Source organism: Euphorbia lathyris, chromosome 3, assembly GCF_963576675.1.
Source record: "Euphorbia lathyris chromosome 3, ddEupLath1.1, whole genome shotgun sequence".
Lineage (NCBI taxonomy): Eukaryota > Viridiplantae > Streptophyta > Magnoliopsida > Malpighiales > Euphorbiaceae > Euphorbia > Euphorbia lathyris.
In genome coordinates, this window is record NC_088912.1 from 102,473,200 (window position 1) to 102,487,221 (window position 14,022).

General features: G+C 34.6%; 1 protein-coding gene across 1 annotated transcript; it reads right to left on the bottom strand.

The window, feature by feature from the left end:
* Window positions 1–2,165: 2,165 nt before the first annotated feature.
* On the bottom strand, window positions 2,166–8,684 carry LOC136223421 (signal recognition particle subunit SRP54 2-like). The gene is made up of 13 exons (XM_066011387.1): window positions 8,259–8,684; window positions 8,077–8,176; window positions 6,742–6,895; window positions 6,460–6,631; window positions 6,237–6,385; window positions 6,039–6,139; window positions 5,797–5,909; window positions 4,615–4,723; window positions 4,302–4,506; window positions 3,715–3,751; window positions 3,584–3,637; window positions 3,443–3,514; window positions 2,166–2,519 (listed from the first exon to the last, which is right to left on the bottom strand). Exons 1-13 carry the CDS (start codon window positions 8,508–8,510, stop codon window positions 2,475–2,477), a joined length of 1,563 nt encoding a protein of 520 aa, XP_065867459.1. The 5' UTR covers window positions 8,511–8,684; the 3' UTR covers window positions 2,166–2,474.
* Between the last annotated feature and the right edge of the window lie 5,338 nt (window positions 8,685–14,022).

The window sequence follows — 14,022 nt, forward strand, 5'->3', positions numbered from 1 at the left end:
TCGTTAATTTTCAAATAATCTACTCGTACAAAAATTACAATTGAAGAAACTAAAAACCATTAACTCAAAATTTATATATGTAAAGATAAAATTATATTTTTAAAAAAAATTATACTTTATTTTTTATAAGTTGTTGATATATGTAAAGATTTATATTTTTTATATTTATATATTAAGCTGGATTTGGTTATCAATTACACCAATATTTATTTCACTAACTGAATCAATAACCGACTACTAAATTAAACCCAAATTAAAATCGAACAAAACCAGAATGTTTAAATAACAAACCAAACTAATCGATCGCCAATTATTTTACTTACCTCTCACTGATACCTCAATGTTGGAAAAATTTAGAACAACCAGCATTAGAAACCAACAAATTTAGTTGTTTTCATTAAAGCATTTTTTTTCTTCAGAAGACGGATAATTGTTTCATTCATAGAAAAAAAAATAATATAACTGAACATAAGTAATTAAAAGTTTACAATTCAGAAATGAGTCAGAGAAACTTGAATGACATAATTCGTGATAGAGCAACAGTAGATAATGTTTGAACCTGTTTTTCACACCACGATGAAAAACAGACTCCACCAAAAATTGACTTCATGAGTTTTTTCTTTTTTTTCTAAAATGACCTCATGATCTTTCAATTAGTAAGATCTATGTAATGATAGACACATTCACGTAGACCCTGAATTACCAAATGAATTTAATCATTCACCATTAGATCCAACTTATTTAATCTAAAAGCCGAAAACCCCCCTTAAACCTGGATTAAAGAGAAGAGAGTTTCTTGACCGCTATGTTTACATAAAAAAATATATATATATATAATTTCATTAAAACTTGAAGCCACCAAAATACAAATAGTATATTTAAGAGAAAATATTACTCTTCTAGAATGCTTTATTAAGAAGTATCTACCTAAGATGAATCCAACGAACTTGGTTATAATATACATACCTTCAACTATTCTAAATATAACTTCTTCATTTCAGATTTCACCAGTACAGATTTGAAGAATCTGGATTAAATAGTGCAGAAACAAAATTGAAAGGCTTAATACAATCATCCGCCCCTGAACTTTCAGGGTGTTCCGATAGCCTTCTCAACTTGCTTAAAATGTAATCAATTGCAAAAATGTAAGTTGCATGTGGGAGATTCTTATACGCATCTTAAAATAAGACGCATGTGGAACAAGAGTGGAAAAACACAACACAATATATGTTAATTATATGGGTAGTCTTAGGGATGTAAATGAGCCGAAAAGCTCGGTGTGCGGCTCGATAAAAACTTGATTTATAAATGAGTCGAGCTTGACCATGATGAAAGTATGTGAACAGGTTCTATTATTGGTTCATGAACAAGCTCATGAGCAAACTCGATTACAATGTTCATGAACACATTCATGAACAAACTTGGTTCAATGTTCATGAATTAACAAGCTGGTCTTGAGCAAAGCTCGTTAAACAGCTCGTGAGTAGGGCTGTAAACGGGACGGGACGGGGATTGCATTAACCATCCCCGACCATTGATCTATCGGGGATTTCCTATCCCCGTCTCCGAATTACAGATGGGGAAAATTTGGCTACCATCCCCTCGGGGAATCCCCATCCCCGTTTAGTTTTAAATTTTTTTTCACTTTTCTCTTGTAAAACATCAATTTGTAGTATATAATTTTTTTTAGTCATAAACTACTATTCCAGGACCTATAAAATCATAAACTACTAGACATAGAAAATTAACTAAACAATTACAAACAAAGATTCAAAGCATAAAATAAAAACAAGTCCAAAATAAAATAATATATATATATATATATTAGTTTTTTTTTTTTCTATATTAGGGTATTTAGTCAGGGATCCCTATTGGGGACATTCGGGGACGAGAACGGGTACGGGGATGGGACACTTATAACCATCCCCGCCCCGCCCCTGACTGTCGCGGACAATATACAAATCATCCCCGCCCCATGGGGATCCCTAACGGGGATTCCCCATCCCCAACAGGGCAGGTCTCCAATGGGGATTGGGAATCCCCAACTAATTGACAGCCCTACTCGTGAGGCAGCTCACGAACTCGTCAATTTTCTGACGAGGCCAAAGCTCGGCTCAGCTACAGTCCTAGTCCCTTGTACATTTAAAAGAGGGTTCATTTTCATAGGTAGATAAATAATAATATCCCATTAGTTGAACTCTATTGTAACATTTAAACCCAAATGAAAACACTACATTGACATCTATTCTAAAACTAAAACTAAATAATGAGACGCTTAACAAGAGCTTATTTCAACTTATTTCCTTACCCAACTTGAAATGGTGAACAAGATCAAGACAATGGGGCACATAAAAGGGGCGGCCCGTTGCACTACGGGTCCCTGCTAAACGAGCTTCCGGGGAGGTGTCCCACCACAATGGGACACATCTCTTTTGAAAATCCGTATGTAGTCAAAGTTCAATTGTAGTTTGCGGCTAGTGTTGCTCAGCAGACGCTTTCATCTTGGAACCTTCTCCATCCTAAACAAGCAAGATATTCTTAATTAAACTCTACGATACATATAGGAAACGAAAACTCTCGGAAAATGATACGAAACACGTTTCCGTAATTACCCAAAATATGAAACCAGTCTCATTTTTTAAACAGTTTCCTATGCCTAGTTCGATTAGAACTCTCGAAAATTCAAACTTTCTATTTTGCAATTCCTATTCAATCTAATATTAGTAAAATTGAAAGTTCCTATTTGACTAATAATTCCTTTCTTGTATCCTTCAATTTAAAAAACCTAACTATATTTCTTTCTCGGGTTAAATGCACAATTGGTCACTGAACTTACATGGTTGTCTCAAAATGGTCACTCAACTTCAATTTGTCTCAATAAAATCACTCAACTTTGAGTTTTGTCTCAATTAGGTCACTGTGACGATTTCAATGATTAAAAAGCATCGAAATGATGACGTAAGTGACATATCAACATGAGTCAACTCAGATCTCTGACCGATTCAATCAGAGATTTGAGTTGACTCATGCAGACGTGTCACGTATGTCATCATTTCGATGCTTTTTAATTACTGAAATCGCCAAAGTGACCTAATTGAGACAAAATTGAAGTTGAGTAACCATTTTGAGACAACCATGTAAGTTCAGTGACCAATGGTGCATTTAACTCTTCTTTCTCCTATACTCGTCTATTAAATTTCGAGTGAGCTTAGACTTTCTTCATCTTGTTCTTGGTTATTGTTTTTTTTAATATATTATTATATTTTTAACATTTATAAACATGCCCCTATTTTTACTATTTGCACGTTTCCCCCACGTTTCTGTTTCCTATGTTTTTTAGAAATTACGTTTCCTAGTTTCCGTTTCCAATTCCATTTCCGTGCAACATAGATTAAACTTCAATTCTAAAATAACTTAATTCAGCAGCAGAATCTAATTAAACCTCTCTATTTGCTTCCAAGGGTTTGCCATACAAGGCCCTGAGCTTGACAATCTCCTGTTCCATCTTCTCCTCCTGAAACCAATTCCACCAAATTAACTAACGAAACATCCAATCAAATTAGTTTCATAATCAACAACTCACCTCTTCAATGCTACACTTCCACTTTCTCAAATCAATAAACTGTTCATATTTAACCTGATTCAACACCACCAGTTAAAACTACAAAAAAAAGAAAACACTAACCAGTCCCAACATAATGGGACAGCATTTACCCTTCTCGGATCTCGATAAGCATCCTTGGAGATTTCCCTGGTGAAGAACAACAACTAGTAAATACAAAAATCCAGAAAATTCTTCCAATATAAAGAATGCAGGGGTTAAATGCACCATCGGCCACTGAACTTACATAGTTGTGTCAAAATGATCACTCAACTTCAATTCGTATTAATAAAATCACTCAACTTTGAGTTTTGTCTCAATCAAATCGCTCCGGTGATTTGTAACATGAGTGACACGTCAGCATGAGTCAACTCAGAGCTCTAACTGAAACAACATGTGGCATCCATGTATGCACCACCTGGCCGTCACGTGTCAGTTATTTTATAAAAAAAATCGAGTTTTTTTCCATAAAAATAACCAACATGTGGCTTCCACGTGTCATTTCTATCAAATATTTGAGTTGACGTGTCATACATCTAATCATTCTGATGCACTGAAATCGCCGGAATAACCTAATTGAGACCGAACTCAAAGTTGAATGATTTTATTGAGACAAATTGAAGTTTAGTCATCGTTTTGAGACAACCATATAAATTCAATGACTCAAGAATGCAGTGACTAATTATATATATGTACGTACCGTCTACCCACTATTACCCCTGGTATAATTTTTTCAAAAATCCCAGACAAAGGATAGCGAGTACGATCCAATCGTTCAGCCAACTCAACCTTCATCTTGTGGTCTTCCATGAGGAAGAGTACTACTCTAACGTCGTAACCTGACCTCTTTGCAATCCTCAAAATAAAGGAACAAGTCAGAAGGTTTTCAACACGAGCATCCAGATCTGAAACGCAGACTCAGCAACTGAGTATGACAATTTATGAACAAAACTGGCAGGCAATTCTACCAAAATAGGAATAATTGATTAAAATAAAAGTATTAATTAACTTGCCTTCATTTTGCATTGAATTCAGAATGTGTAATTTACGCAAGCGATCTTTCCTCTTGTACTCCAAATTGCACTTACGTCCGTAAAGGAGACTACCAAAAGCAAACGTTCTCTGCGGAAGGATGAGAAGTTAAAGTTGGTTGCTCAAACAGTTTCCAGAATATATATTATGCTATTAATTATTTGATATTAAGGAAATTCATACTTGCAATATAAATTATGTATGTATATATATATAGGTATTGAAAGGAAATAATAAATTAGGACACTATGTTGGAAGAAGAAAAAAACTTCTCTAACATTAATGAAGGCCTAAAAGAACTCGACTAACATAATTTGTTCGCCTTCATCATCACGAAGCAACATATTCCAACCTTTTTCAAATCTAACTAAGTGGCAACAACATTACCAATATTAAGGCTGTCATAATGCATAAAACTAACATAAAAACGCAATGAATACTGAATCATGATAATACTCTTAAGCATAGATAAATTTTAAAATGCAAAATAAACACCATGTTGGAAAGCTAAAGTTGAATACTAAACCCTAAGTTCTACTCATAATCAAAACTCTTCAAATTCATCACTCCTGTTGAATTTGAATTCCCCTTAGCTGCTTTGTTTCTGTTTGAATTCATTTTCTGTGTTTTGTTCTATTAAACTTATTCCTCTTATAATAAGTCTTTGTCGCTTCCTCTTCTAACCGTCTCTTCCTCTTCTAATTAATTCAAACGTATAATCTCTCTCTCTTTTTTTTTTTTGTTCTCATTTGGGACCCTCGGAACACTTGTTCCAGATACGTTACTGTCCAAAAAAACATAAAACTGCCCCTATGTCACCAAGGCGCGCCTTGGTGCGCTTTTGTTAACTGCCTCTTGGCGCAAAATGGCTCACGCCAGCGGCGTTTGCGCCACGCCATGGGGGTGTCACGGCGCTAAGGCCTGCGGCATGCGCCAAAGGCGCGCCTTACAAAGATAATTTAAAAGCAAATCATGAATGGTAAATTACTCTCCTAAGATCCAACATAAATCTCTCAACAAATCAGGAATCGAATTATTGAAAAGCCAATGCTTTAAGTTGATTACCAATTGCGAATATTTCATAATTTTCTATTCTTACATCTACATGACCAAGTATGCTAATACATTAGAGCTATAGTTGAATTTAGCAACAAGATAATAACCTCATTAGAGCTGTGGATAATCATATGATAAATCCTCAATGTATAGTTTGTAAGAATTCCAGACCGATGATCCACATGAACATCCTCTTTGAATACAAGGATTTCCCCCAAGCCTAATTTGAGGACAATCATTAAGCAAATACATATTGCAAATGAAGCTTTAGTATCAAGTAACCACCTTCTATGTCAAACAAACATCAACAAAAAAAAATTGGGAAATGCAAAAAGATTCGGCCAAATACCTAAGAGGCGACTGACAAAAGGTTTGATGTCAAAGACTTCAAACTCCTCTAAACATTCTCCTCTTCCAACAAACATAACAGGAGTTTTTGCTGCAGCTATGCTGCACATGAAATTCAAAAGGTTAACAGAAGAAAAACAATAGACATTAATACTTTGGAAAGCAGTACTAAGAACATTTTCCAATGATGAGAACATACGCGCTAAGAGCTTCACCACCCTTGTGATCATGATTCACTCTACTCATTATCACAGCTCCAACTTTGACATTTTGGTTAAATGATTGAACTTGATGAAATGCAGCTAGACCAATATCACTATCTACAACAAATATGACAAGATCTGGTTTCTGGGAGAAAGTGAATATTAGCTGACCATAATGCTTATAAATAATCATAAATCAACTAGAGAATAATAGAATACCGTTGCCTCGGAAACTTTATTCATTTCTTCAATAAGTGAAGAAACTTGGGTATGACGTTCACTTGTGTCGATTATTATAAGATCATAAGGACGTTTAATATCATTAGAAAGTTTGTAAAACCAATTGATTCCTCTAAGGGCGTTTTTTGCCACCGGATCTGATTGCATAAAACTGCAGAGGCGATAATAAAATTGCATGAATTGTATATAATATGTTCCATTGTGCTTTTATTTTGTGGCAAACGAAAAGCTGAATGAAGTGAAGTGTTGATGGCTAAGTACCTCCCATAGAGTGGAACGGTTGCGGCCATTGTATTCTGCATCAACTGATCGAAATTAGTGGCTCTGAAAGTATCTGCTGAGACTATAGCAGTAACAAAATCTTTCTTCTTGTAATAGTTTGCAAATTGAGTACAAGCTCTAGTTTTCCCAGTCCCTGAAGTGAATAACAACGAATTGGTATGAATTATGAAAGAGCATGAAACAGCAAGGTTGTAAAGACGTTTGACGCTAGTCGGGCAGACCGGACCCTCTAGGATTAATCAGGGATTAATTAGATTTGTAATTTTGTATGTTTTACTTGTTAATCAACAAATTGTTATATAAATTCAATTAAAAATATGTATTATACTATCTAAAAATAATAATATAAAATTATTTAATATAGACGTATATTTGTACCATGTATCTTTAAAAATAAGCACAAATCAACATTTCAATAACAATACGTGAATTATAATAATGCAAAAAAAATAAATTCACAATAAAAAAATGTTTTTGTTCATCGTAGTCTAGGCTAAGCAGTCTAGGCGGCGTCGAGACGGAGCCCATGCGGCTAAAAATCGCCAGGGACAAAAAAGAAAGGCTAGAATCTTACGATTCATGATTCGAATCGTATAAATCGATTCAATTCAGCTATATTTCGCGTCGAATCTATAGGATGAATCTAAATTGTAACAGAATCTTATGATTCGCGATTCAAAAATTCAATTCAATTCAGCACTATTTCGAGTCAGATCTTCATCACTGTTCATCAAAAACTTCAACAACACTAACTACTAAATCCAAACTCAAACTAGTTTCATTCCATCGTTATCAAGTGACAATAAGGCAAAAAAAAAAATCACAAGCTCAAACTCTCCATCTCCACTGAGTTATTAAACAGAGTCCGATTTGTGAATTAGTTTTATTAGGATTGTATTTGCATTAGATTTGAATTGTAAGTACTTGATTGATATGATTTTTTTTTACATTAGAATTGCATTTTTTTACTAATATTAGATAATATTTTGAGTTCAAGTTAATTTTATAATATTATAAATTTGAAATGAATCTTATTGAGTTCAAGTTATTTTTTATAATATTATAAACTTGAAATGAATCTTATGATTCCATTCACTAGTCGTGGATTTCCATTCAAGAGTCATGATTCACAAAATGTGGATTAGGATAGGATTCACTAGTCAAATCTGGATTTGAGAACTATGGCTAGATGGACTCATTGGGTAAAAAAAAAAATCGGACGAAATTCTCAATGCCGAGGCCGCCTTGGTTTTGAACAGTGTGAAAGAGCATGAAACAGTAACAAAATCATAATTAAGTAAAAAACATGTATACCTTGTAAACCAACAAACATAACTATACGAGTTTGCCTTTTCACCAAAGAAAACGATGGCTTTCCCGGGTCCAAGATTTTACAGAGCTCATCAAAAATTGCCTGCAAAACGACAAAAACCCTAGCGTTATTCATTTACTGATTTGTTAAAAATAAACATATCGAACGAAGAGAGTAGAATTACATGAAGAATGTTCTGCTTGTCGTATTCAGCAGCAGAGCAATCATTTTCAACTCTATTCTTGACATTGTTTTGCAGGTCGCGGACGAGCTTGAACTGCACATCGGTTTGGAATAGAGCAAGGGCTATCTCCTTCAAGCACGAATCGAGTACTTTCTCATCGACTATTGACGCCTCCATCATCCGCCGAATTGCTACAGAAATTCTCCTTCCTAATTCCGCCGACTCCATTTTCCGATCATCTGCGGTCTCCATTTTCTAGTTAGGGATTTTGGCTGCAGTGTATTTACCTTTTTACTTTGCTTGTTTATGTTTATTGTAAAAAGGGTAAATAATTTATTAGTCCCCTAGTTTTTACCTAACACACTGTTTAGTCATCCTATTTTGAAAAACACATTATAAAGTCCCTAGCTTTTATCAATATTAACCCTTTGGTCCTTTTATCTAGTTTTTTTAGACTTATAACCATTATATTTTAGCATAAATAGACATATATAGAATAACAGAGTAACATGGTCAACTTGTATTTTACTGTGGTTGTCCTAAAAGCTAAGATATGTTCGGTTAAAAATGTAAAAAAATAGATAAAATGACCACAAGGTTAATATTGGTAAAAGATAGGGACCTTAAAATGTGTTTTTTAAAATAGGGGGACTAAACAGTGTGTTAGGTAAAAACTAGAAGACTAATAAATTATTTATCCTTGTAAAAATTATAACAAGTAAAATGTTAAATAATTTACAATAATTACATAAATTAAATTTTTATTTTTTGCGTATACACCAATTAAATTTTTTAATTAAATGTTAATATTTGTTTTTTTTGATAGGATAGGAAAGAAAAAACAAACAAACAAAACCGCTTAATCCGGGATCAGCCTGGGAAAGCTGACCCCCACCAAGTCATCCAAGAGCAGGGACGAAATGAACACCGGAGGAGAAGAAAAGGTTGAGAGACCCAACATCATAGTGTGACCTTCCGCCGCGAGACGGTCCGCTACCTGATTTTGCTCCCTATAAATGTGGCCGAAGCTAAGAAAATCAAAGGAAGAGCAAATCCTTCTAATACATTTGATTAAATTTTGACTATTCAAGCTAATAGCATTATTCTCTGATATCATTCTGACACCTTCAAGGTTATCAGATTCCACAAGAAGTTTCTTCACCCCCAGATTTTTAGCTAGCCTAAGGCCATACAAAATCCCCCAAAGCTCTGCAGAATAGGACGAACCCATGCCCAAATTCTGAGAGAAACCAGAAATCCAACCACCACCATCATCTCTCAGAACCCCTCCCGCTAGGGCTGGGCACAGTTCGGTCCAAGTCGGGGATTCATGAATCTCCAGTATTGGATTGAAATTCGGAGATTAATAAAAGGAAATCTCCAGGATTGGATTGAAAGAATAAATCTCCAGAATTGAATTGCCCCAAAATTTCAGTCCAGACCAGTTCGGGGAGTCGGGGATTCGGTTCCGGTCCAATCCAATATAATTTTTCGGTGATTCGGAAAAATAACCAATAGTAGACAACATTCATTAATTTACAAGATAATAAAATATAAAATTTTATTATCTTACATAACTTGAAATAAATGATATTTTTCTAGGAAGTAAACAACATTCATTAAAAGTTACAGTACACAACAAGGCTAAAAAAACCCACAAAATCAAAGTATTAAAAGTTACGGTAGACAACAAGGCTAAAAAAACCCACAAAATCAAAGTTACAAAATAACAAATCCATAAAAACAAACAACCTTTAATTCAAAAAAGACAACACTTCACTAGCAAAATCTCTCTAATCATCGTCCCAATTTGTAATTGAATCTTCTTAACACAACAAATTCCTTGTTTTCCAAAGCAAAGGCAGTAAAAGCCAAAAATCAACCTAAACATATAAAATTTACCATATTAGTGAATCAACAAATGTTAAATTAATTAGCTTTCACTTCAATAAAATTAATCAACATACTAGTAAAAAGTAAAAGGAAAAAAATATGTTTAGCGAAGTGTATTTGATTCGGTTAAAAAAAACCTTAAATATCCAATTGAAATATGGATAAAAGAGATAATGCAATTTCTGGATCAGAACTAATTTCTACAAATTAAATAACATTTATACAGTTAGTATTCATAAACATTTAATTAAAATAAAACTATGAAATATAATTACTAAGTAAATATTACTTTTTCAATAGCTTCAAGATCTTCAACTTCTTCTTCATGCTTGAAAGCTTGAGTTGAAGTTTTCAACCAATCTTGATTCATTAACAACAAAACAATAGTCTTTTATATGTCTATGTTGATAAGAGCTCGACTGATTGACACATAAACAGACCCACAATCTTATTAGCTCATTGAGCTTTGAACACTTTAATTATATTTAACAGATACTTATCCTCCCTAATCTAATAGGATTTGTAATGATGCCTGAAAAATCCATTTTCCGGCTAATAATTGAATTTCTAGAACATGGTAGTGGATGGTACACAACACAGAGTTTAGAAATTGAAATATAAAAGTCAAGAGTTTAGAAAACTTACCAGAGTTTAGATCAGTAAAAGGTGGAGGTGGCGGTGTGCAAGGTGGAGGTGGCGCGTGCGATGTGGTAGCAGCGGTGTGCGAGGTAGTAGCGGCGATGGAGTGCAGTGGAGGAGATAGAACCCTAGAAAAAAATCGAAGCAGAGAGAATGGATAAAAGAAGCACGAGATTCTATTTAAAGTTAATGTATGAAATATAAATTTATTATTGCTAAACTTTTGGTTATTTCAGTTCGGTCCAATCCAATCCAATCCAATCCAATCCGGTTATCGGTCCGGTTCTGGAGAAATTTCGGTCCAGTTCGGTCCAGTTCTTTGACGAAAAGTCAACGGTCCAATCCAATTCGGTTCTCCAAAAAATGTCAACGGTCCGGTCCAATTCCGGAGTTTTTTCCTCGGATATTCGGTCCGGTCCAGTATCTCCATGATTCGCGCCCAGCCCTACCTCCCGCAGCAATTCTCCCATCCTTTAGACAAGAGCCATCAGTGTTTAGCTTAACCACACCTTTACTAGGCCTACACCATCCTAGGAGATGGACTTCTTTCCTCTGAATAGCCCTAGCCAAGGAATCCTCCATGAAGCTATCAACCAAGGTGCAAATCTTTTTGGAAAAGAAATCAACAACATTGGGAATAACAACCGTATCTCCTCCAAAAATCTCCGCATTCCTCTATTTCCAAATCTGATGGCAGACAACCACAAATAAGAGAACACCATGCTCTAAATCAGCCATAAATTTTCCATTAACCCCATCCATAAACCAATCAAGCTCAGAGTGGGATAAAAAAGTAGACAGCACATTTGTAGGGAGAACTTTCCTCCACATCTCTTTACTCTTTGCACAGTCTCTGAGAGCATGGCACAAAGTTTCTTCATGGCCTCTGCACATGCCACACGCTCCAGACTCCACCAAATGCCTCCTTTTCCTATCAGAATTAGTAAGCAACCTGTTTTTAACACCTAGCCACAGGAAGCTTCTAATACGGTAGGGCACTTTTAAGGCCTAGATCGTCTTCCAAACCTCTGGGTGCGAAGTTTCCAGATCTTGGTAAAATTAATATTTGTTTTTTTAATATTAATATTTATTATATAGTAAATTATTATTTTGAGTTATCTATGTATTGATTTTGTTTTTAATTATAAAAATTTAAGGTCTTAAAATATATGAAACCTAAAACGTTTATTTTAATGATTTTATGATTAAATTGGTTCTATATATGGTAAGGGATGATGTGATCAACGTTGTTAGGAAAGCAGAGCATGTTGTTCTTGGGTGGAGAGAAGCTAGACCAGGTTCAAGATAGCAAAGCAGTATTGTTGTTGTTAATGTGGTTCGCTGGCAGGCACCGTCTATGGGTAGGGAGAAGTGTAATGTGGATGTTTCCATCTTCAATGGGACGGGGCAATTTGGAGCTGGAAGGGTGTTACGGAATAGTGTTGGGTCGTTTTTGGCTTGTTTCAACTGTTATGGTCAAGGACAGGTGTCTACTCCATTAGCTAAAGTGTTGCCAATCAGACAGGCAATGCAATAGTGTTGTTCGTTAGGCCACTTTAATATTCAATTTGAGTCTGATACTAAATTAATTACGGACATGATTGTATCGTCATCTATGGACCATTTTGAGGTAGGGATGTGATTGAGGATATTAGGAAGATTTTGATTGATGTCCGGATTATTCTGTGATTTTTGTTACTATACTAGCGAATAGTGCAACTCACGCTATTGTATGGTATGCATGTTTCAATATTAGTTTTTTCCATGATTTTTCTTTGCTAAGTTATTTTGTACCAATCATTTGTATTGACTCTAGTTTAATTTAATGGAAGCTATCTTATTTCAAAAAAAATATATATAATAATAATAAATATACTATAAATGAAATATTTTCATATTTAAATTATGTACATTTAAAAAAATGTTTTTTTACAGAAATAACACTTTATTAATCCTCAATATCCTTACATAACAAATCGGTAAGCCAATGTGGCAAAATAAATGAAACGAATGTGTTAACGTGTGACCTAGCGTTGCGTGTAATAGCGTGAGCAACCCGGTTAGCTAACCGAAGGACAAATTCAACCTTATAATCTACTCGGTTGTTTAGTAAACTTCGACACTCTTGGATCAAGTCTCCATACTCGGTTATATGTCTCGCCTTGGAATGTAAATCATCCACCACGACTTTCGGGTCGACCTCAAAGCTAACATTCCGCAACCCTTGTCCTCTCACCCAAATCATGCTTTCTCGTAAAGCAATAGCTTCTGCTATCCTTGGCTCAACTCGGAATGGATTTTGTGCACTAAATAACGCATAGAAATAATCGTACTCCTTCCTAATCACAGCTCCAAGTCGGAATGTTTAAGTTATTTTTTATTAAAATTCATTTTTCTATATATACGTGAAATATGATTTCAATAAAATAATAATATTGTGTACATGCTATGAATAAATATAAATCTAATCAATCTCTCTATAAATTACAATAAAATTTAAATATGAACTGATTCAAGATGTTATTTTGAATATTTCCAATCGTTAAACGTGTAACACGAATAATCAATAACAATAATTTATCTAGTTTTTAAATCTAACACATCAGCCACGCATGGTTATAAAGCTTGATAACATTGTTAATTGTTAAGCCCAAAATATACCTAAAATATCATATATAAATACGTTAAATTTACATTGAAATCGTGCTAATTATATTCATTTGAATACTTTTACGTATTTATTTACTTCTTTGATGCAAGGTACTTAATTATTTGGTTAAATCCAAAACGGAGCTAAAACGGAGCTAAAATGGAGGAAAAACCTAAAAAACGTACCAAAAATACGTATCAGTCAGAAGAACACTCAAGGAGGACAAGAAGCAGTCGAGAGACGGGGAGACAAGTCCCTGTCGCGACTGAGATTTTCATAATCTCAGTCGCGACTTACGAAAGGCGTCACGGAAAAAAATGCAATTTCAACTCGCCCCTGCACCCCTTGTCGCGACTGAGATTTTCAGAATCTCAGTCGCGACAGCGAAGCATTCTGCACATATTTCACATGTTTTAATCCGAGAAACGCGTCTGTTCGTTTGGATAAAAGCGACCCTTCACCAACGGACACGACCATCATTTACAACCCTTCAACAACTATAAATAAGTGATCCATTTCAGAAATTTAAGTAGTTGGTTAAGTTAGAAAAGTTAGAGAAGAGAGTTATTATGTTGAGTTTCT